This window comes from Bison bison, unplaced genomic scaffold, assembly GCF_000754665.1.
Source record: "Bison bison bison isolate TAMUID 2011002044 unplaced genomic scaffold, Bison_UMD1.0 scf7180017864180, whole genome shotgun sequence".
In the NCBI taxonomy this organism is placed as follows: domain Eukaryota; kingdom Metazoa; phylum Chordata; class Mammalia; order Artiodactyla; family Bovidae; genus Bison; species Bison bison.
The window spans coordinates 7,504,892-7,526,230 of NW_011494752.1; the positions used below are offsets into that span (position 1 = coordinate 7,504,892).

General features: G+C 36.4%; 1 protein-coding gene across 6 annotated transcripts in view; it reads right to left on the reverse strand.

The window, feature by feature from the left end:
- Positions 1 to 21,339, reverse strand: part of SPAG9 (sperm associated antigen 9) — a 152,316-nt gene that overhangs the window by 11,235 nt on the left and 119,742 nt on the right. For 3 of the 6 annotated variants that reach the window (XM_010842846.1, XM_010842843.1, XM_010842847.1), the window contains 14 exons: positions 17,909 to 17,965; positions 16,603 to 16,776; positions 15,915 to 16,044; positions 15,155 to 15,244; positions 14,736 to 14,903; positions 14,104 to 14,275; positions 10,441 to 10,659; positions 9,974 to 10,169; positions 8,549 to 8,674; positions 7,252 to 7,332; positions 6,521 to 6,588; positions 4,283 to 4,431; positions 3,116 to 3,287; positions 1,062 to 1,175 (listed from right to left, as the gene is read on the reverse strand). In XM_010842846.1, the coding sequence (XP_010841148.1) occupies positions 1,062 to 1,175; positions 3,116 to 3,287; positions 4,283 to 4,431; positions 6,521 to 6,588; positions 7,252 to 7,332; positions 8,549 to 8,674; positions 9,974 to 10,169; positions 10,441 to 10,659; positions 14,104 to 14,275; positions 14,736 to 14,903; positions 15,155 to 15,244; positions 15,915 to 16,044; positions 16,603 to 16,776; positions 17,909 to 17,965 (1,916 nt within the window). Of the gene's footprint in view, positions 1 to 1,061; positions 1,176 to 3,115; positions 3,288 to 4,282; positions 4,432 to 6,520; positions 6,589 to 7,251; positions 7,333 to 8,548; positions 8,675 to 9,973; positions 10,170 to 10,440; positions 10,660 to 14,103; positions 14,276 to 14,735; positions 14,904 to 15,154; positions 15,245 to 15,914; positions 16,045 to 16,602; positions 16,777 to 17,627; positions 17,640 to 17,908; positions 17,966 to 21,339 lie in introns of all 6 variants that reach the window. The other 3 variants (XM_010842844.1, XM_010842842.1, XM_010842845.1) reach the window with 2 other exon arrangements.

Consider the following 21,339-nt stretch of genomic DNA (forward strand, 5'->3'; position numbering starts at 1 on the left):
AAAGCCTGTGCTCTGCAACAAAAGAAGTCACTGCCGTGAGAAGCTGGAGCACTGCAGCTAGAGAGGAGTTTGTCACAACTCAAAAAGCCCACACGCTGCAATGAAGACCCAGCGGAGGCCCCCAAAATATATAAATTAATTAAATTTAAAAATTTTAAAGAAAATACAGCTGGGATTAAGAATTTACATTCTTTAGGGAATTCCCTGGCAGTCCAATGGTTAGGATTCCATGCTTCCACTGTGGGGGACCTAGGTTCTATCCCCAGCTGGGGAACTAAGATCCTGCAAGCCATGCAGTGTCAGGGAGGAAAAAAAAAAGTTTAGGTTCTTTAAAGGCTCAAAATGTAACACCATCCAGTCTTCCTCCTTTCTCCTAAAAATTCTGGTGTGTTTATTACGTTATTTTATGGTAGTGTTTTCAAATCGTTTTAAATTCTGATGTGTTTATTAAATTACTTTATGGCAATTTTCTCAAATCCTGCCCATGAATTCTGCAACACAAAATCACTTATATAATGAGTGATCAATGTAATGGAACACAGTATGAAAAACATACGAAGTACATTTTGTTCACATTCTTTTCAAATACAAGATAGCTTATCTCTTAAAGTCAGTGTTTGATGACGTCCTAAGTAAGAAATGTCTCCCACAACTCATAAGCTAAATGGGATATTCTAAACTAATTGCCACAGAGGTATGAAAAAACTAGGATATTAGGTAGAAATGTTTCTGGATACTAGTATAATAAGGTTGAAAGAAAAACGGATTATGACCATTATTTAAGGAAATAGATAATACAGTGATTCCCAAAATGAGAAAAAGTTTTTCAAAATGAAAAACTTTTAACTGTAAATGTTAGTCCTGATACATTTGCTAGAGTTTGTAAGTTTCACAGAAAAAGTGAAGGAACAATAGTTAGATCTTTGCCATCAGTTTGACTTTCTGAATTACCACAGGTTTGCCAATTTAGTTCTATTATTTAGCTCAATTCCTTCCACTTGGATTTCAGACAAGGCTATTCCCCACAACTCTTCTGTGACAGTTACCTAAAAAGTACTTACTTTCTGTCAATGGGATGGAGATAATGACACCATTTCCTGTTCCCACCCACAAACGGTTACAAGACACCATAAGCGCTGTGATCCTCACAAAAGAGAAGCCCAGTTTTCCAGTACCTGTATGGAAGGAGGGAAAACACTTTATTGAAAAGACAGAGCAGATGATGTTTTAGGTTCCAAGTCCCTCAGAGCAGCTGGACTAATGTAATAGAGAGGATTGTGACCAGAGCTGGTTGGATATTTCCAGAAGTCACATCAATCAAGATCAACTCTCATTTGACTTTATTATCTATCAATTCATCTGACAATTCATGGCTATCATCTATCAATCAATATCATCTGACAATTCATGGCTAATAGAAAAAGAAAACTCTGAAAGTGGCTAGCATTATATCATCACTCAGAAGGAAGATGATGTGGATTAGGAAATATGATGCAGAATTTACTTAAGGACCTGCAAAACCAAGCCAAATAAACCAAAACACAAAACAGAACCAAAAAAAAAAGCTCAACAAAAACAGTTTACTAGATTGGGGAAATTAAATGTTCTTCCGTTTTATAAGCTTAGAGAGTTCTTGCTTGCCTTAAATTTCTTTGCATAGGTTAAGAAATGATCTTTGCTAACAAAACCTATACACTTTCCTTTTTATATATTTGGGTCTAAAGTAACTTAGAAATTTTAGGGTACCATATGCATACAATTTAGGGAGAATTAATGCACTTTTTAATTTCAAGGAAATTTTAAACTGATCCTATTTTCAGGGGATTTGAGAAGCAAAATTATTAAACAGGTAATATTAATACATTTAAGACAGATAACATTTAGTCATAAGTTCTACTTACTAGAAATCAGAGTATGACCATAGAATCGCAGTGTTTGAAGGAATCTTAGTCTAAGCTAGAGATCTTTAACCTATGGTCAAAATATATTCCTGAAATTGGTTTGTATCTATGTTTATATATGTGTGAGTCTAGGAAGAGGGCACACAGCAATCATCAGGTTTTCTAAGGGCAACGATTCCAAAAAAAGTTAAAAACCACTGATGTAGTTCAACCTTTCTTCATAAAGAAATCACCTATGATGTTCCTAACAGCACTGGATTAAGCAGAGATAGTCTAAAGGTTAGTCTAAAGCCCCCTTTTCATGGGGCTTTAGTTCTGCAGGGGGAGAGACAGTATGATACTGGTACAATCATAGTAATGATAAGTCCATGAAGAAAAAGTATAAGAAGGCCTAAATAAAGCTGGAAATAAAGATGAGGAAAGGTCTTTTATGGATGTGACATATAAGACATGACCTGAAAGCCAAGTACAAAGGGACTAAGAAAAACTTCTCAGACAGAAGATATAGCACTATGTGAAGGCCTTGATATGGGAAGGAACCTGTTGACTTTAGGTCAGTGTGGACAGACCAGAGTGAGCAAGGAGAGCTGTCCATACCATTTAAGTTCTTCTAATAATCTCACAAAAAAATCTCACCTAAAGACAAGAATATTCTGCATGGCTGGCATTACATAAATGGAGGTATGGCATGGTGATTGTTTGCACACTGGTTACTATGTAGAAACTGACTGGAGTAGAGACAGAAAGATAGAGGTTGTTGGTCATCTGAGGAGGAAAGGATGGTGACCTGGCCTATGGGAATAGTGGTAGAGATAAAGATGTAACTCATTTAAGGGAATTTCCTAGTGGTTCAGTGGTTAGGCCTTGGCAATTTCACTGTGGGCCATGGGTTCAATCCCAGGCTGGGGAACTAAGATCCCAAAAGTCTTGTGGTGTAGCCAAAAAAAGGCATTACTGGTTTAAGATATTCTGGGGGGAAGACTCGACAGTTCCTGCTGATGGATTAGATGTGGGGAACAACAGAGAAAGAGTCAAAAATGATCTTAGTTTTTGTCAAGAATCATAGAGTAGATGGATCATTTGCCAACAGTTTCAGTGATAAGAGATCACTATTCCTGAGGCAACTTACTCATTGGTTCTACTTAGCATTTGAAATCATTTAAAAATAAACCATTTTCTTTGATTGACAAAGATAAAATGCTCTGGACGCTTACCTAGCATTTTGCTTACATAAGGCTCAATGTCCACATCCTGCAGATGCTGATAAGTGTGTGCATGATAGAGACGGAGTGTGGAATCCAAGCGAATGGAGACCCACACGCCATCACCCACCCAGGCAAGCTGCCGCACTTGGCTCTCCTTCCTGGGGTGTGCATCAAATGATTTCTAGAAAAGATTGTTCAATCACAATGTTACTTTAATTATCTAGGAGTTACTGTTTAAAAATTGTGCTAATGTGCACAATAATTTGACAGACTACCTAATAAAAGAGGAGCCTAAATATTGTTTACTCTTATATACACAATTGCTATTATCCCATACTGCAAAAAAAAAAAAGAAAGAAAAAAGAACTAAAGGATGTTGTGTTAGACTATCAACTTACGAAAGCAATCTTGACACATTCATTCTATGTAACAGCATTCAACAAAAAGACTGAATTGGACCTCAAGATTTTGCATTGTTCCAGAGCAATACACAAAATAAGATCCTATTTATAGTTAAACAAAAATGAACCTACTGTGCTGTATATGTAAGCATATACCTGCATGTAAAGAATATATCTAAAAAATAAACATCAAATGGAACTTCTAGGTTTGTAAACAGGATTTGGGATAAAAAGAGAACTTCCACCTTAAAAATTTCCTGCTATTTTTCTTTCTTTAGACAATTAGAATAAATTTATATACTGTGGCAAAACTTTTTAAAGACAACAATGCTAAGAGGTTTTTATTTTTACAATGAATTCCCACTGCAGTATTATTCCTCAGTCTGTGACGTATATATGGATTTGCCTGAATACACACTGAGCAGTGGGGGAGACTTGAGAGTTCTCCTCCCAAACCACCTCTACATGAGTAAACATTTCAAGAACCACATACTTAAGCAATACACGTATGGGTCTACAGATACTCAGACATACATTTAGACATTCATGTGTGAATCTTCCTTCCTTTAAAAAAAATCACTTCCCATACTCATAGTCAAAAGCAGCAAGAGAGATAAAGTACCATAGAAAGCTGAGAATTCATCCAGTATATCACTGAAGTACCTCAAAATACACAGATTCAGAAAACAATTTCTAAAAAAGCTGAAAATAATTAAATCTTAGGGATTTCAGGTAATATAAATTCAGTAAGTACAGAAAACATGGGTTAACTTGCCTCTATTTTCATGGCCTTTGGCTGAACCACATAAATTTTGTTCCTATAGCCACACCAAACTTTGTCATGTACCACAGTCATGCATCGGATGGAATGGTGCGGTCGTCCAAGATCTAACAGGTGATAGTTTGACAAATCCCACTGTCCATCTTTAAAATAAGAAGTAGATTATTAGTTTATGTATACCATCTTTTACTCAATTTTAACTCAAGAAATATTTTATTTGGGTGTGTAATTAAATTTATTAATAAAGTATCCCCAAATATCATGTATTTCAGTATATATTTACAGATATGAATCCCAGGCAAGCTGTATATATTACATACATACATACATACATATATATATATACACACACACACATACACACACAGTGTAATATATACAGTGCATATATTACAGATATTAATCTATAAATTAAATCTGTAAATCAGATATAAATCAAACAGAGTTGGACAAGACCTCAAAGATCATATGGTCCAATCTGCCACACATTACCTGGACCCCCTTGCTCTCAACAGAGGTGATGTGATAAGTTATTTTTAAGTTACCTATTTACAAAAGTATTTTAAGTATGAGAATGAATTTAAGGTTATTTTGGGCATAATATTGCTCTGCCTCACTTGCATTTTTGATGTATCTTCTTAGATAGAAGTCAAAGGCAACTCACTACTAAGGCTTTAGGAATTATGCATAACTTTAGTGATGACAAGAAATTCATTACAAATGAGAACCAACCACTGTAAGCTCACTTTGCTTGATAATTTTAGTGAAGGAAAACATACTTCCTCACAAAGCAGCTGTTTCATTTTAAGAAAACTATAATTATCTTAAAAATATTCCCCATACTCAGCTAAAGTCTGCCTTCTTGTACATAATCATTCTTTAATCTGTAGTTTTGCCTAATGGAAACACAGAATAAATCTAGTCTCACTTCATTGCTACTGCCCTGTCTTCTCTTTTCAAAACCAAGCATCTCTGGCATGTGTTCTGGACACATTAGTTTATGGAACTTTCATCCTAACTCCATTTTGTCCAGATCCATTTCATGTTATCTTTCTACCAGAGTTGAGCAGGATCATCAGCCCTGCTCTGGACACTAATTTCTATGAGGTTTAGCATGTTAACTAACTTGTACTGAGTTTAATGTCATCCTTTAGGTAACTGTCACTCTTCACACAAATCTCCATCTACTCTTCGGAACCCAAATGCAGGACTTTACATTTATCCTTATTAAATGTATTTTGTCTTGCTCAGTTTTGGATTCAATTTACCAAAACATTTATTATTCCATTTTTCTAGGTTCTCCTACTCACTAGTTGAGTGACCATGAACAAGTAACTAAAATACTGTGCCTCAGTTTTCTCAGCTACAAAATGAGGATGACAACAGAATTTTCTTCATAAGTTGCTGTGCGGATTAAACTCAGATACCGTCTATAAAGGCCCTGAACAACGTAAAACAGAGGCCTCTCTTTTCGTTATGCAGTCATTAACCAAAAATCTCTAGGCACCTAAGTATCATCTACCTCACATTTCTTGAGGTTGCAAAAAGATATGAGATGTTGGAAAAGCCTTGCAAAAATTAATTAATAAAATAAAAAATTAATTTTTGCAAGGCTTTTCCAAAGTCTCATGTCGGATCTATATTTTTATATTTCCCCGATCCACCAATCTAGTAGGAAGGAGACATCACTTTTGGATGATACATGTACCACGGAATTATATGCTCAATTTCTTTAATTCACTCAATGCAGTTTTCTGACACCTTCTGTCTGCAGATGGTAGAAACACTGCTTTAAAGGGGAAGAATATAAAAAATGTGACAAGAAAATGATTAAACTTTACCTAATTAAAAATTCTTTTCAAGAACATTCCAAATGTAAGTGAATGCAAATTACTTTTAAAATACTGGACAAAAGAAACCATATCCTCTCACTAAATTAGGTCTATGACTAGAAAACAAATACATACTTCCATTGCACATTATTTAAGAGGACCTTAAGGACTATTTGCTCAGTATGGTAAACAAATTTTCACTGAGGTATATGATTAATGTATGCCTCCAGTCAAGCACTCACATATTTACTCATTTCATACACGGTTAGTATTCAGTTTAAACCTTTATTCTTTCTCCTATGAAATATCATTTCTTTAAAACATAAGAGGTCAATCTGTTTGAAAATGCTCTTGCAAAGCAACAAATCAGGGCACACATTATATATTCACAGAAACTCACCAACTCCTCTGTGAAAGATGGCAAGGGTCCCATCAGCTAGGGCCACTAACACAATTCCTTTCACGTGTCTGCAAACAGGAAAGGGGATTTCAGAACTCTCCATTTGGGAATACAGAAGACATCACATGCTACTGAACTAGTTCAGAGGTCCTCAGAAGACCAATCTGTGCTGTCAGGAGCTTACAGGAGAATCTAAAGGAACAGATTCTTTTCTTCACTGAGCAAAGTCTCGTTATCAAAACGTCAGCTGGACTAAATAGGAAGCATGTGTGGTGACTCAGCTGTTTCACTTTCTAACCTCTCATTGCAGACAAAAGGTCCACAGACCAGAGGCACACACCTTGAGTAGAAAGAGTCAGCTCTGTGGATCTAAGCGACAAACTGACTTTTCACAGTCAACATACAGAAAAGGACTAGTCAATCAATCACCCAATCAACATATTCACAAAGTATAAAGAATATTCTAAAACAAATATCACGGGTTTTAATTGGTTTTCTCGCCAACAGACTAAAGAACTCTCAGTACAGTGAGGAATCAACCTGGCAAGTTTTCTCTTCTACTTAAAATTATCTGGTTTATTTCCTAGTTTCAATCTCATTCATAAAGAGGGTTAAAAAAGACATGGATACTGATTTAGTCATGAAGTGCATGTTAACTTTAATAGTCTTAGAATCTAGTTTATACCAAAATACATATTTTTCAAAGGAAGAATTTCTAAAATAAAACTTACACAATACTGAGAATCGAATCTTTAAGTTTAATAGAATGGAGACATTTCCTCCACTGGGCTACAGATGAATGGACATACAAACTGCAAGAACAAAATCAAGACTGGTAAGGCATAGAGAACACATCAAGTAGTTGCTTATATCTAATAATGACACAAAGTTTCTTCAAAAGAAAAGAAGAGTAACATAAAAATTTCAGGACAAAACAAGGAAAGGATAGGCCTAAGGCAGAGAAATAAGCTGCTTAAGCAAACAGAAACATAAAAAGAAGGAAAAGCCAGAACTAATGCATGGCTGGTTTCAGATTACCACATACTTCAGAATCCTTGGCTATCAATCTTTTAAAAAAAAATAGTCTTCTTACTTTTCTACTACACTGAGCTATAAATTTCTGAAACCAGAGTGGTTTACATCAGGGAGTGGCAAACTAAGGCCCACAGGCCAAATCCAGCCATCTACCTGTCTTAGCACAGTTTGCAAACTAAAAATGGTCTTTACATTTTTTAAATGGTTGGGAAAAAAAAACAAAAAAAACAAAAGGAGAGTATTTCATGACATACAAGACTTATATGAAATTCAGTGTTCGTAAGTTTTATTATTAGAACATATCCACACCAGTTCACTTAGGTATTGTCAATGCAGTGGCTGCTTTTGCACAACAGCATAGTTAAGAAGATGCTACAAAGATCATAAGGCAACAAAACCTGATATATTTCTTGTCTGACCCTTCATAGAGAAAACGTATGTCAAACCTTCATTTTGTAGTATTAGTCCTTTATGGGAAAGATGCACTAGTGACCTTGTTTAACCTTAGGAAAAGCACAAGTCTGTGAGACTCTTCACACTACTACAGAGTGGAGAAGTCCTGTAGTGTTTATCAGCTCCTACGCTTTTGGACTGTTATTTGTCCTTGTTTTCCCGGAAGTTATGTTTAAAATTGGGCCTTTCTGCAGCCAGAGATTTTTTTAATCCCTTTTATTTCTTGAACAACTTCTGTTGTTCAGGATCTCCTATTTTTAGATCACCCAGATTTTAAAGTTTACTTTTTTCCCAAGAATATTACATGAAGGGAATATCCTATGACAAACATACGGTTTACCGTTCAGAACCAATGCCAAGTCCAAGTCCAATTTATGAGGTAGTTGCAATATAACTTCAAAACTGTGTGTATATAAAATTCTTCACTTTGATAGGCACTTTTTGTTTGTATCTGTATGTAGCACATTTTAGTTATCTTAAGATTTCTAAAGCAAAAGTGAAAGACTAAAGATTTCTAATATTTAAAGAGTTGATACCTACCACCCATTTTGAGCTCCAAGCCACATAGTTGGTAAAAGGCTACTCATTTTCTGGGCTTCCTCTCTCACCAGGTCTTGTTCATTTGGCAATACTGATATTTGATCTTTATATGCATCTGAGTCATTACTGGAAAAGGTGGGACAAAAGGAAAAAAAATCTTATTGTGTTTAGCTACAGTTTTCAGGAATTGATAATTTCTACATTTTAGTGTATTGTTAAAAAATAAATTCCAGTAAAGCCAAAGTTAAATGATTATATTAAACATTTCAGAGACAGTGAGAAAGGGAGGGAGAGAGGGTGGAGGGAAGGCAGGCAGGCAAGGCAATGGGAGGCGGAGGGGAGGGAGAATAAGAATGAAAGGTATATAAATACATATATTGCAGCAATTGTACCAGAAGTAACACTGACATACTAGGAGGCTCAAGGTACAGATAAGGGAAATAAGACACAGTAACGAAATATAGCAGTTAATATCCAGACTAAAGTTAAAGTTCTCCCTTATAGTTATCTTGAATTTTATGAGTTTCTTCTGTGGGGATAGGAGGAGGAGAGATGGTTTGTTTTAAAACTAGACATACGTACACATACACACACACACACACAGACAAACACAGGAGGGTTAATTATCAACAATGTTCTAAAATAAGTAAGCTGAAAAAAATAAAAATAAAAAATAAAATAAAATAAGTAAGCTGAAACGTGCTTTTATTCTACCCCCATGCTTTATTTCTTTGGACTGTCAGAGGACATTTAGTTTTAAAAAAAAGCATAACTGGGCTATCAAATTCAAAACAGACAAATGAATCAGTAAGTCTAAAAAGATGACTTTAGACCCCTATCAGCTTTCTATAAGGCCTAGAGAAGACAAGAAAGGAAATTAAACAACTCTTTCTTTTGAAGGAAAAGCTTGAAACAAATTGTTTTCTAATAAAATACTTGCCAGAAATCTAAATTCAAAAGGTCATTAAAACCCACATGGGAAATTTAAATGGCCAGTTTTGTGGATAGAGTGGGTGTAGGAGTGGGGATTAAAGTAATGAGTTATTAACAGAATAGAAGACAGTGAGTACAATTTTTTAAAAATCCATAGATATTTGGTATGGCTTTTTAAAAAAATTGTACTCACTGTCTTCTATTCTGTTAATAATTCATTATTTTAATCCCCACTGACTGGTAAGGATTTTGACTAATATACTTTATAAGCAAGATTTTTTGAAGTTGCAAGGAATAGAGAGCAAATGGGGGAAAAATATGTCTAGAGAGAATGCAATGTAAGGAACAGATGAAGACATAGTGGAATAAGTAATAACATCTAAACCTGCCACAACAATGTCAATTAGTAGGAATATTTTGGCTGCTTGAGAACATTTTGGTTCCTTTTACATGTGTACTCTGGTTTCCTAAGTTGTTTACCCATTTTTATACCTTGACTGATATACTGGTGACAGGTCTTCTGGGATTTGAACTCCCAAAGGATCTGTAAACACATGCTCTGTGTACACGCCAGTTTGGGAGACATCCACAGTATCTTCAGCTGATCCTGCATTGCCTTCTGTAGCTTCAGTTGCTTCTTCTGCTGTTGGAACATTTTCATCAATCTCACTATTTTCTGTTTCCTTTTCTAAAAAATAAATAAAGCATGCTAACCATTCCAAGTTTGAGCTTCTCTTCCAATCACCTCCCCCACCAAAACCCCCTCTATAGAATTACACTCTTACCCTCTTCTCCATGTAATAAAATTAAGGATTCTTGATTTCATTTAACAATCATCACAGCATCCTCTTTCAAGCTCTTTCATCCCTGTTACTTTAAAATCTAAGTTAAGTCCACAATGAGTCACCTGGGACAGGCTCAGACACTGTACAGATGGTACCTAAAGAAGACAAACATACCTGGCGGTTTTTCCATCACTGGAGAAGGTTCATTGGTATTAGGGGAAGTGGCAGCTGCTGTCACACCTTCTGCAGAACAACCAACTACTGTGATGCCTCCCAACAGGCTGTCTGTCTCTGCTGAGCTATTGCTTGTCATGCTTCCACATAAAGATGCTTTGTCTACTTGTCCAGATTCTGAAAGCTCTTCTCCTGCAGGGTAGTCTGTTTCTCGGGCTCCTGAAGTACAAGATAAACCTTCTTTAAATAGCTCAGTAAACTTCTGTAAGTAGCATTTTCTCTATTAAGGTAACTATAGGTTTGAAATAAGGGTAAAGGTGAGAAAAATATCTATGCAAATACACTGCCAAGATAGTAAGTAAATTTTATTTAAACTAATTTAAACTCAATTCACAAATTGAGAAAGTAGTTTAAAAATTAAGATATTAAATGCAACAATAATAAATAATAATTAATGCAAGCACAAGTAAACAAAAAAATGTCAGAAATGTATTTCTGTTCTTAATATGAGTTCTTAAAGCAGCCAACTAATGAGATTAAAAACAACAAAATATAATTCTGACAAGTCAGCAAAAATTTTTTAAATTATCACTATTTCTATTTCAAATATGAATTTCTGCCACTATTAAAAATTAATACAGCCTAGGTGTATATAGTACATTAAGATATTAGTAACACACTTAAAAACTAAGCATTTAACATTTAAAAAATCTTTTCAGTTCTCTTTATTTAGAAAGCTATTCTTACCCATATCACATTAAAAAATTTTATTATAGTAAAATATACGTATGTTGTTGCTCAGTCACTCCGTTGGATCCGATTCTTTGTTATCCCATGACTGCAGCTCACCAGGTTTCCCTGACCTTCACTAACTCCCAGAGTCTGCTCAAACTCCTGTCCATTGAATCAGTGATGGCACCAAAACATTTCATTCTTTGTCATCCCCTTCTCCTCCTACCTTCAATCTTTCCCAGCAACAGGGTCTTTTCCAATGAGTCGGCTCTTTACATCAAGTGGCCAAAGTACTGGAGCTTCAGCTTCAGCATCAGTTCTACCAGTGAATATTCAGGTGATTTCCTTTAGGATTGACTGGTTTGATCTCCCTGATGTCCAAGGGACTCTCCGAGTCTTCTCCAACACCACAGTTTGAAAGCATCAATTCTTTGGCACTTAGCCTTCTTTATGGTCCAACTCTCACATCCATACATGACTATTGGAAAAACGACAGCTTTGACTATATGGACTTTTGTTGGCAAAGTGATGGCTCTGCTTTTTAAAACACTGTCTAGATTTGTCATGGCTTTCCTTCCGAGGAGCAGGAGTCTTTTAATTTCATGGCTGTAGTCACTGTCCATAGTGATTTTGGAGTCCAAGAAAGTAAGACGTCACTGTTTCCATTTTTTCCCCCATCTATTTGCCATGAAGTGATGGGACCAGATGCCATGATCTTAGTTTCTTGAATGTTGAGTTTTAAGCCAGCTTTTTCACTCTGGTCTTTCACCTTCATCAAAAGGCTCTTTAGTTCCTTTTCGTTTTCTGCCATTAGGATGGTGTCATCTGCATATCTAAGGTTATCAATATTTCTCCCCACAATCTTCATTCCAGTTTGAGCTTCATCCAGCTGGTATTTCACATGATATACTCTGAATGTAAGTTAAACAAGCAGGGTGACAATATACAGCCTTGACATACTTCTTGCCCATTTTTTAACCAGTCTGTGGTTCCGTGTCTGGTTCTAACTGTTGCTTCTTGACTTGCATACAGATTTCTTAGGAGGCAGGTAAGGTGGTCTGATATCCCCATCTCTTCAAGGATTTTCCAGTTTGTTGTGATCCACACAGTTAAAGGCTTTAGTGTAGTCAATGAAGAAGAAGTAGATGTTTTTCTGGAATTCTCTTGCTTTTTCTATGATCCAATGGATGTTGGCAATTTGATCTCTGGTTCCTCTGCCTTTTCTAAATCCAGCTTGTACATCTGGAATTTCTCCGTTCACATACTGTTGAAGCATAACTTGAAGGATTTTGAGCGTTATCTTGCTAACATGTGAAATGAGGGCGACTGTATGGTAGTTTGAACATTTTTTGGCATTGTCCTTCTCTGGGATTGGAATGAAAACTGACTTTTTCCAGTCCTGTGGCCACTGCTGAGTTTTCCAGATTTGCTGACATATTGAGTGCAGTACTTTCACAGCATCATCTTTTAGGATTTGAAATAGCTCAGCTGGAATTCCATCACCTCCTCTAGCTTTGTTCAGAGTAATGCTTCCTAAGGCCCACTTGACTTTGCATTCCAGGATGTCTGGCTCTAGGTGAGTGATCACACCATCATGGTTATCTGGATCATTAAGACCTTTTTTGTATAGTTCTTCTGTGTATTCCTGCCACCTCTTCTTATCTTCTGCTTCTGTTAGGTCCTTACCATTTTTCTCCCCTTTATTGTGTCCATCTTTGCATGAAATGTTCCCTTGGTATCTCTGATTTTCTTGCAGAGATCTCTAGTCTTTCCCATTCTATTGTTTTTTCCTCTATTTTTTTGCATTGTTCACTTAAAAGGCTTTCTTATCTCTCCTTGCTATTCTCTGGAACTCTGCATTCAGATGGGTATATTTCCTTTTCTCCTTTGCCTCTCACATCTCTTCTTTTCTCAGCTATTTGTAAGGCCCCCTCCGACAACCATCTTGCCTTTTTGCATTTCTTTTTCTTGGGAATGGTTTTGGTTTTGATCACTGCCTCCTGTACAATGTTACATACCTCCATCCATAGTTCTTCTGACACTCTATCAGATCTAATCCCTTGAATCCATTTGTCACCTCCACTGTATAATCATAAGGGATCTGATTTACATCATACCTGAATGGTCTAGTGGTTTGCCCTACTTTCTTTAAGTCTAAATTTTGCAATAAGGAGTTCACGATCTGAGCCACTACATAAAGTCGGCCATATTAACCATTTTAAGTGTGTAATTCAGAGGTATTAATTATATTCACAACATTGGGCAGCCATCACAGCTATCTACATCCAACATTTTTCTGTCATTCCATATAGGATACCTATACCAAGTAAATAACTCTGATCGCCATACCCTTACCCTAGGAATCTCTAATTTAATTCTGTTTATGAATTTGCCAGCTCAGATAGACAACTCAGGTAAGTAGAATCATACAGTATTTGTGTCTGAGTTGTTTCTAAGGTTAATCTATGTTATGGAACGTATCAGAGTCTCATTCCTTTATATGGCTGAATAATATTTCACACTATACATCAACTTTTGTTTTTTTGCTGTGCTGGGTGCCATGTGGGGTCTTAGTTCCCCATCCAGGGACTGAACCCATACCCCTGCAGCGGAAGCCCCAAGGCTTAACCACTGGACTCTCAGGAATTTCCTTTAATGTTTAAACCAATGTTTTAATATCACATAGTATTTAATATGGAATTCTAAAAGGCCTAATCCATACTAATAGCCCCTTGCCCTCTGATTTCCACCCTTCTCAAATTTCCATTGTTTTATTTTTTTCACAGTATCTGAAAATATCCTTAGTCATTTGAACTCAGTTTCTTTTTTGCCTTCACAAACTAGAAGAGATGCATAACTGTATCTCTAGTAACCAATCAGTTTCTACCAGTGAGGAGCTGTGGATGGTGCAAAGAGAGGAACTACTCTTACCTGGTACGCTTGATATACACAGAACGTGAGAGTTACAAACAGTGAAGCTGTCTAGGATGTTGCCTGGTTGAACAGCATCGATAATGATAACTTTTGTAGCTGAATGAGTGCTGGTACAGATCCAGACTAGACTGGATAATTCTTCTTGATTTTTTAACTCCTTCTGTTGTTCCTGCATAGGCAAAGCAAAGAAAATGAATGTTTAAAATGAGATGTGTGCATAAATATTTATATGGCTGTGCTAGTACACTAAAGGACACTACTATTTAAAGTTCACTTCCAGATTATTTAGAAGGCTGAGAGGATATCACCTTTCAACAATACTTAGTAGACAAAAAACTAGCAGCTAAAGCAGATCAGTGATAAAAAATGTTCTCTATCTTGACTGTGATAGTTGTTTCACAGATTCACACATTTGTTAAAACCCTTTGAACTGTACTTATTTTGAGTGTATACTTTATTGAATGTAAAATATACTCTAGTAAAACTGACCTAAGAGTGAGGGCGGGGATGAGGAGTAATCAAGGGCATAGTAACCCCAATTAGAAGTTGGACCTAGAAGTAAGTCTGAGACCAAAGAGCTAAAACTATTAGTCTCAGAAACAGGGGCAGATGCCAATGCAAGCACTTACCTTAAGTTCCTGGTCTAACTTGTCTAAGCTATTCTGAGATGCACTTCGCTGTTTACTGCCTTCTACTTCCAAACCAGCAACATCCTTGTAAAATACACTTGCTCCAACAACAGAACCACCATCTCTGGTCTTCCCACCAGACAAATTGACTCCAACAGCACACCACAGCTTTTTTGGGTTAAAAAAAAAGATGGTATTAAGTCATTTTCTCTCTAAAAATGTTTAGAGAGAAACTCTTCACATTCCCTTAATAGATGTAATGATTACAAAGAGAGGGCTCTAATATTTAAACTATTTCAGTCTAAAACAACAAAATGAGTAACTCTGCCCACAAAAGTAGAATTTAAACTCCTTCTGTTTTAGAAAAAATCCATCAAGACTTAAAAGTAATGTTACCTTTAATTTCAAGATTACTTTACCTTCATTGATGCATCTTTTTCATCTAGAGGTCTGAGATAGACAGGCACAGGTAAATTTTTCATCTTGTTTTCCCCTTGTCCGTTGGTTACCTAATAATTGGGAAGGGGAGAGAAGGACACATGGGGTAAGTCTCATTAAAAGTGAACTTACAGAACCAGAGACATGGGCAAGCACTGCTATAACATATTTACTCTATGAAGTCAAGTTCAAGTTAACTTTGTCTTTCTTACTTGAAAAATGAGCAGAGAATCAAGTGGTAATTAAAGAAAATAAGGGAGCTCAGAAAAAATACACTAATTCACAGACCTGTTAGTACACACATGTGGGTGTGACTGTGTGTGTTGTGTGTGTGTTTTAGGGGTAGGGAATATGTTCTTGAAAGACGTGAATTGAGTTTTAACAGTTTGAAAGGCTCCATGAGGAAGGCTTCTTTTAATGTTTAAACGATACTATTTTTCTTTTAAATGAAATCTTCAATATTAAAACAGAGTACGTTATCTCAAAGTCCCATACTCAACCACCTCCTATATTGACCCCTCTCCCTCTTCACAGAACTCAGAGGCATTTCTTTTGAACTGTAGGGCTTCAGAAAACAGCCTGAAAACAAAACCACAATCCTTAATGCTTCTCTAAACACGTGCCAAATTCATGCTGCTTGAAACCAGCAGGTCTGGGATGTGTATTTAGAATCTTTCATGCCCAGGCCTACTCCTCTCTCTGTATTTCCCACTAGACGTTCTTACCATATTCAAACATTACCTGTTTGTATTTCTGAGGCAGACTCCAGCCAAAAGCCTGCACTCTACCATCTTCCTTCTGAACATGGGCCTTTACCTGACGATACTGTTCTCTCTTTTGTTCTCTGCGTGAGGCTAAACTAGCTTCAGTTCTAAAAGAAAAAGAAATTTCCTTTTTTAATTAAGAGAATATAACAATAGCTTATCTCCCTTCTTCTGCTAAAATAGAAATGAAAAGAAAAAATTACCTTTGTGTCAGTTTACAGATAATATATAATTGAATCCTAACAGCTCTGAGGTAGGCATTCATGCTCATTTATAGGCATGAGAGGTTAACTTTCCCAGGTTTATGTACCTAATGAGGAACAGAGTCAGGATGGGAAGCCAACTTCCTCTTACAACAATAAGTGTTAGTCGCTCAGTCATGTCAGACTCTTTGCAACCCATGGACTATAGCCCGCCAGGCTACTCTTTCCATGGAATTCCCCAGGCAAGAATACTGGAGTGGGTAGCCATTCCCTTCTCCAGGGGACCTTCCCAACCCAGGGATCAAACCCAGGTCTCCTGCATGGTAGGCAGATTCTTAATCCTCTGAGCCACTAAGGAAGCCCTTTATAGTTCCATCCAAACCCTTACAGCTGATCTGATAAGAGGTAAGAATATTCTCAACTGTTATTTAGAGCATAACCATTAGTCTGGAAAATACTTACTCTTCGCTAAGGAAATCAAAGGCTCTGGACTTATCCCCAGGGAGTTGAGATAAGGTGCTGCTTCTTTTCTTGACGGAAGGCGTAACGTGAGAGGTTGGTGCATTGTACTTCAGATTAACTGGTGGTTCGGGCTTCTTAGTAGTGTTACTTGAGGAGCTGAAAAGTCGGCTGAAACTAAAAGGAAAGTAAGAGAGAATGTGTGTGTGCGGTGTGTGTATGTATCACACGCATGCTTAAGAACAAGCCACAATTCTTCACAATTTCCAGAGTTTTTACAAGGCAATGAGTTAGAAACTAGCAAAAAGACTTTTTGTAGTAACACACTGGAGCCTTAGCAATAATTCACAGCCAAACTCAGACATTCAGGAAAGAGAAACCATTGCCTACAACGGCAAATCCCTGTTCTTTAATTAGTAACTCTCATAATGAAAGGAAGAAGCTCTTGAGTACAGAGACCTTCTCATAATGAAGAAAGACAGTTCCTTTAGCCAGCCAGTGGTTGTTAAACAGCAAGGTACAGCTGTGTGGTTTGAACAGAAGCTTAGTAAGCAACCTCTAAAAATAGTGATCAAGTACTAGAACACATATTACCATTTTACCACACATCTTATACATTTCCTTACTAACCTCAATTTAAGTAACTATTTTTTCACATTCACTCAAAAAGAAAAAAAAAAAACACCTTATTTCTATTAAATAGCAGATTCCTCAAAAAGGGGTAAGTTTTAAACACAATAAAAGCATAGTACTTCTGGCACAAACACAGTTCAAGTCCAAAGCACAAACATACACACACTACTCAAACCCCAAGAACACTAAATTTCTGATCTTCGCTCTCTAAATTTTCTTACAATCACACAACCAATGAATCAGTAAGTTATTTAATGGGGATCTAGGAAATCATCAACTCTAAAAATAATTCCCCATTATTCTATTTAATTGAGCAGAGGATGCCACCAAATGCACAACCAACATGATGCAGCTTACGATAACACTAATTTTTTTGTCCTCAAGAACAGCCTTACCGAGCTGGCATACTACATACCAAAAAGAAAAAATTCAGTTTATCAAAATGAATCTTTGATATATGGTAAAACCAATACAATATTGTAAAGTTAAAAAATAAAATAAAATTAAATTAAAAAAAAAAGAAAGAAACTGCATTAAAAAAAAAGTACAGTTTAGCTATATACCCTAATTTAAAAAGGAAAGTAAGAAGAAATCATTTGTGAATACAGATTGATTCTAATCTTCTTTGTCTCAGAGTGCTGCTATCTAATGTCTTCATGTGACTTTAGATACTTACAACTGCCAAATGCTTGACCTTTTCTTCTCCTGCATGGCTGGATTTTCTCTTGACGCACTACAAGGAAAGAAAAGGAGGGAGAGAGATGAAATGAATGTGTCATCAGTGAGACGGTCTAGCTTTCTATCTAAACAACCAGGGACCCAAGAAGCTCATGAAATACCTGGAGAATCAACAAGTTTAATAAAAAATTACTCTGACCTATATGTGTCAGGCAGTCTGTTAAGGCCAACACAACTAATAATACTGAAATCCCATCCCTTCCTCAAGAGCTCAGACTACTGATAGAGAAAAAATTGCTATCTGTGCAGGACAGACAATCAACAAGCCTGAATGTTAATGTTTAAATTTTTTATTGATGACATATCCTCCAACTTCCCTTCTTATTAGGTTGGTACAAAAGTAACAGCAGGGTTGCATTGTTGAAACCTGCTGTTTGATATTGGAATACATTCTTAAATAAATGTGGTCATGTTACACATCATTTTAATGTGCATTTCTTGCTTTATGCTTTTTTTGTTAATGACTTTTTACTGTTTATATTTATTTTGGACTAGGGAAATGATATTAGACAAAAAGCAAATTCGAGTGATTTTTTTATTCGAGTTCAAAATGGGTCGTAAAGCAGCGGAGACAACTTGTAACATCAACAATGTATTTGGCGCAGGAACTGCTTGCTAATGAACACACAGTGCAGTGGTGGTTCAAGAAGTTTTGCAAAGGAGACAAGAGCCTGAAGATGAGGAGCATAGTGGCTGGCCATCGGAAGCTGACAACGACCAACACAGAGCAATCACTGAGCTGATTCTCTTACAAGTACATGAGAAGTTGCCGAGGAATTCAACGTCAACCATTCTACGGTCATTTGGCATTTGACACAAACTGGAAAGGTGAAAAAGCTCAGTAAGTAGGTGTAACATGAGCTGGCCAAAAATCAAAAACATGGTCATTTTGAAGTGTTGTCTCCTCTCATTCTGTGCAACAACGATGAACTATTTCTTGAAGGGATTGACATGCAACGAAAAGTAGATTTTATATGACAACTGGCGACAGACCAGCTCAGTGATTGGACTGAGAAGCAGCTCCAAATCACTTCCCAAAACCAAACCTGCACCAAATGAAAAAGTCATGGCCACTATTTGGTGGTTTGCTGCCAGTGTGATCCATTACAGCTTTCTGAATCCTGGCGAAACCATTACATCTCAGAAGTATGCTCAGCAAATCAATGAGATGCACCAAATACTGCAACGCCTGCAACCAGTATTGGTCAACAGAAAGGGCCCGATTCTTCTCCATGACAACACCTGACGGCGTGTCACACAACCAATGGCTCGAAAGTTGAACAAACTGAAGTTTAGTATCATCCGCCATATTCACCTGACCTCTGCCAAACTGACTACCACTTCACACATCTTGACAACTTTTTGCAGGAAAAGTGCTCCCACAACCAGCAGGATGCAGAAAATGCTTTCAAGAGTTCGCTGAATCCCAAAGTACAGATTTTTACACTACAGGAATAAACAAACTTGTTTTTCATCGGCAAAAATGTGTTGACTGTAATGGTTCCTATTTTGATTAATAAACATGTGTTTGAGCTTAGTTATAATGATTTAAAAGTCACAGTCTGAAACTGTAATTACATTTGCATCAACCTAATATTAAAATATTGCATTGTAAATCTCTGTCTCTACATAAAGATATTATTTGTCTTATATTTCCAGTTCTCAAAAACTAGCTTGTAACTTCATTGTTCTAATGGGTCATTTTTCACAGGACTAACTTTTCCATCACTGAAAAGCTGACCAGGAAAGAAAATAAACTGGACTGATTAGGTAATTAGGCAAATTTTTTTTTTTTTTTTTTAAAGGGCACTGCAAACTGATTTAGTATGGCTGTAAGGATTTTGCCATCACTGTCAGAGCTCCCTTTTCTGTTTTTTTTTTTTTTTGACTAATTTTAAAACATCTTTTAATTCAATGGAGAAAGTTACCATTTTTTTTTCACTTGTTGACTACCATTTGGCTGTGAAAATTAAAAATAGTAATAAAAAGTGGAGCCTGACTATATGTCTCAGTTGTTAAACTATTTACTTATTATTTATTCAAAATCTCTTTATTAAAAGAAGGTGTTTAAGAACATATTTGTTAGTATATTGGTTTCTTTGTCCAATAAGTAAAGATAAGATACTAATCAGGCTTTCCTGGTGGCTCAGTGGTAAAGAATCCACTTGCCAATGCAGGAGACATGGATTCGATCCCTGGGTTAGGGAAGATCCCCTGGAGGAGGGCATGGCAACCCACTCCAGTATTCTTGTCTGGGAAATCCCATGGACAGAGGAGCCTGGTGGGCTACAGCCCGTGGAACTGCAAAAGAGTCAGGTATGACTTAGTGACAAAAACATCAAGACACTACTTATCTTCTTCCTTCTTAGCAGTTATAAGAAATTACAACTTTTGAAAACTGTGAATGTGCTATATAAAATGTTTCATTCATTACTATTAAGTAAAGAATATAATCATAAGGAAGTGAAAGTGGTAGTTAGAAAATACTTTCATAAAGTTTAAAACAATGGGTCATTGTGTACTGTTACTGGTGTATCTGATGTGACCATCCAAACTGAAAAATATGGGCAAATTAGGGGGCAATTAGTTTACAAACTTTTCATGAACTCTTTAAGATGGAAGTAACAAACACTGTTACTGAGGATATGACCATTAGAGGGCAGCATTAATAAGTAAGATCCAACTGACACAGGTGTCAGTGGAAGGTTGCTTTTATACAGGACTAGTCAGAAAGGAGAAAAAAAATCAGGACTATTTTACAGGAAGACATTGAGTAAGAATGATTTTGTTTCTTATGTTGAATATTTTACAGGAAGACATTGAGTAAGAATGATTTTGTTTCTTATGTTGAAAATGAAAATTTTATCTCTTCCTGACATTATTGCAAAAGTAGTGTCAGTTTCTATATTCTTTTAAAAAACGACTGATGAAAGAAATGTTCACATATTGAGGTATGGAGAAGTATTCTGGCTTATACATCCTTTAACTGAAATGTTATGCTAACTTAAATGCCTATTTGTGGACTATCAAACATATATTATACATATGCTTTAATTATTAAAGAAAAGGGTGCACTGACCAGAAGTAAAGAATGTCTATGTTAAAAAAATAAAAGATGAAATGCCTCCCTTCCTGGGACACCAATGCTGATACTCAGTCCTTTGATGGTAAGCTCCCTTTCCAGGTGGCAAGAGCATACTGCCTTACCGTGTACACGCTGATCTGGTGTTTTAGAAACCCTGAAGGAATGTTTCCCTGACTTGGTTGATTTTGCTTGTTCTGACAAGATATAAAAGTGAGCTGAAAACCACACATCTCTCAGTTATCAGAGAGGCTCTCTCCCAGGTTACAGTCCTCCATTTGGCACCA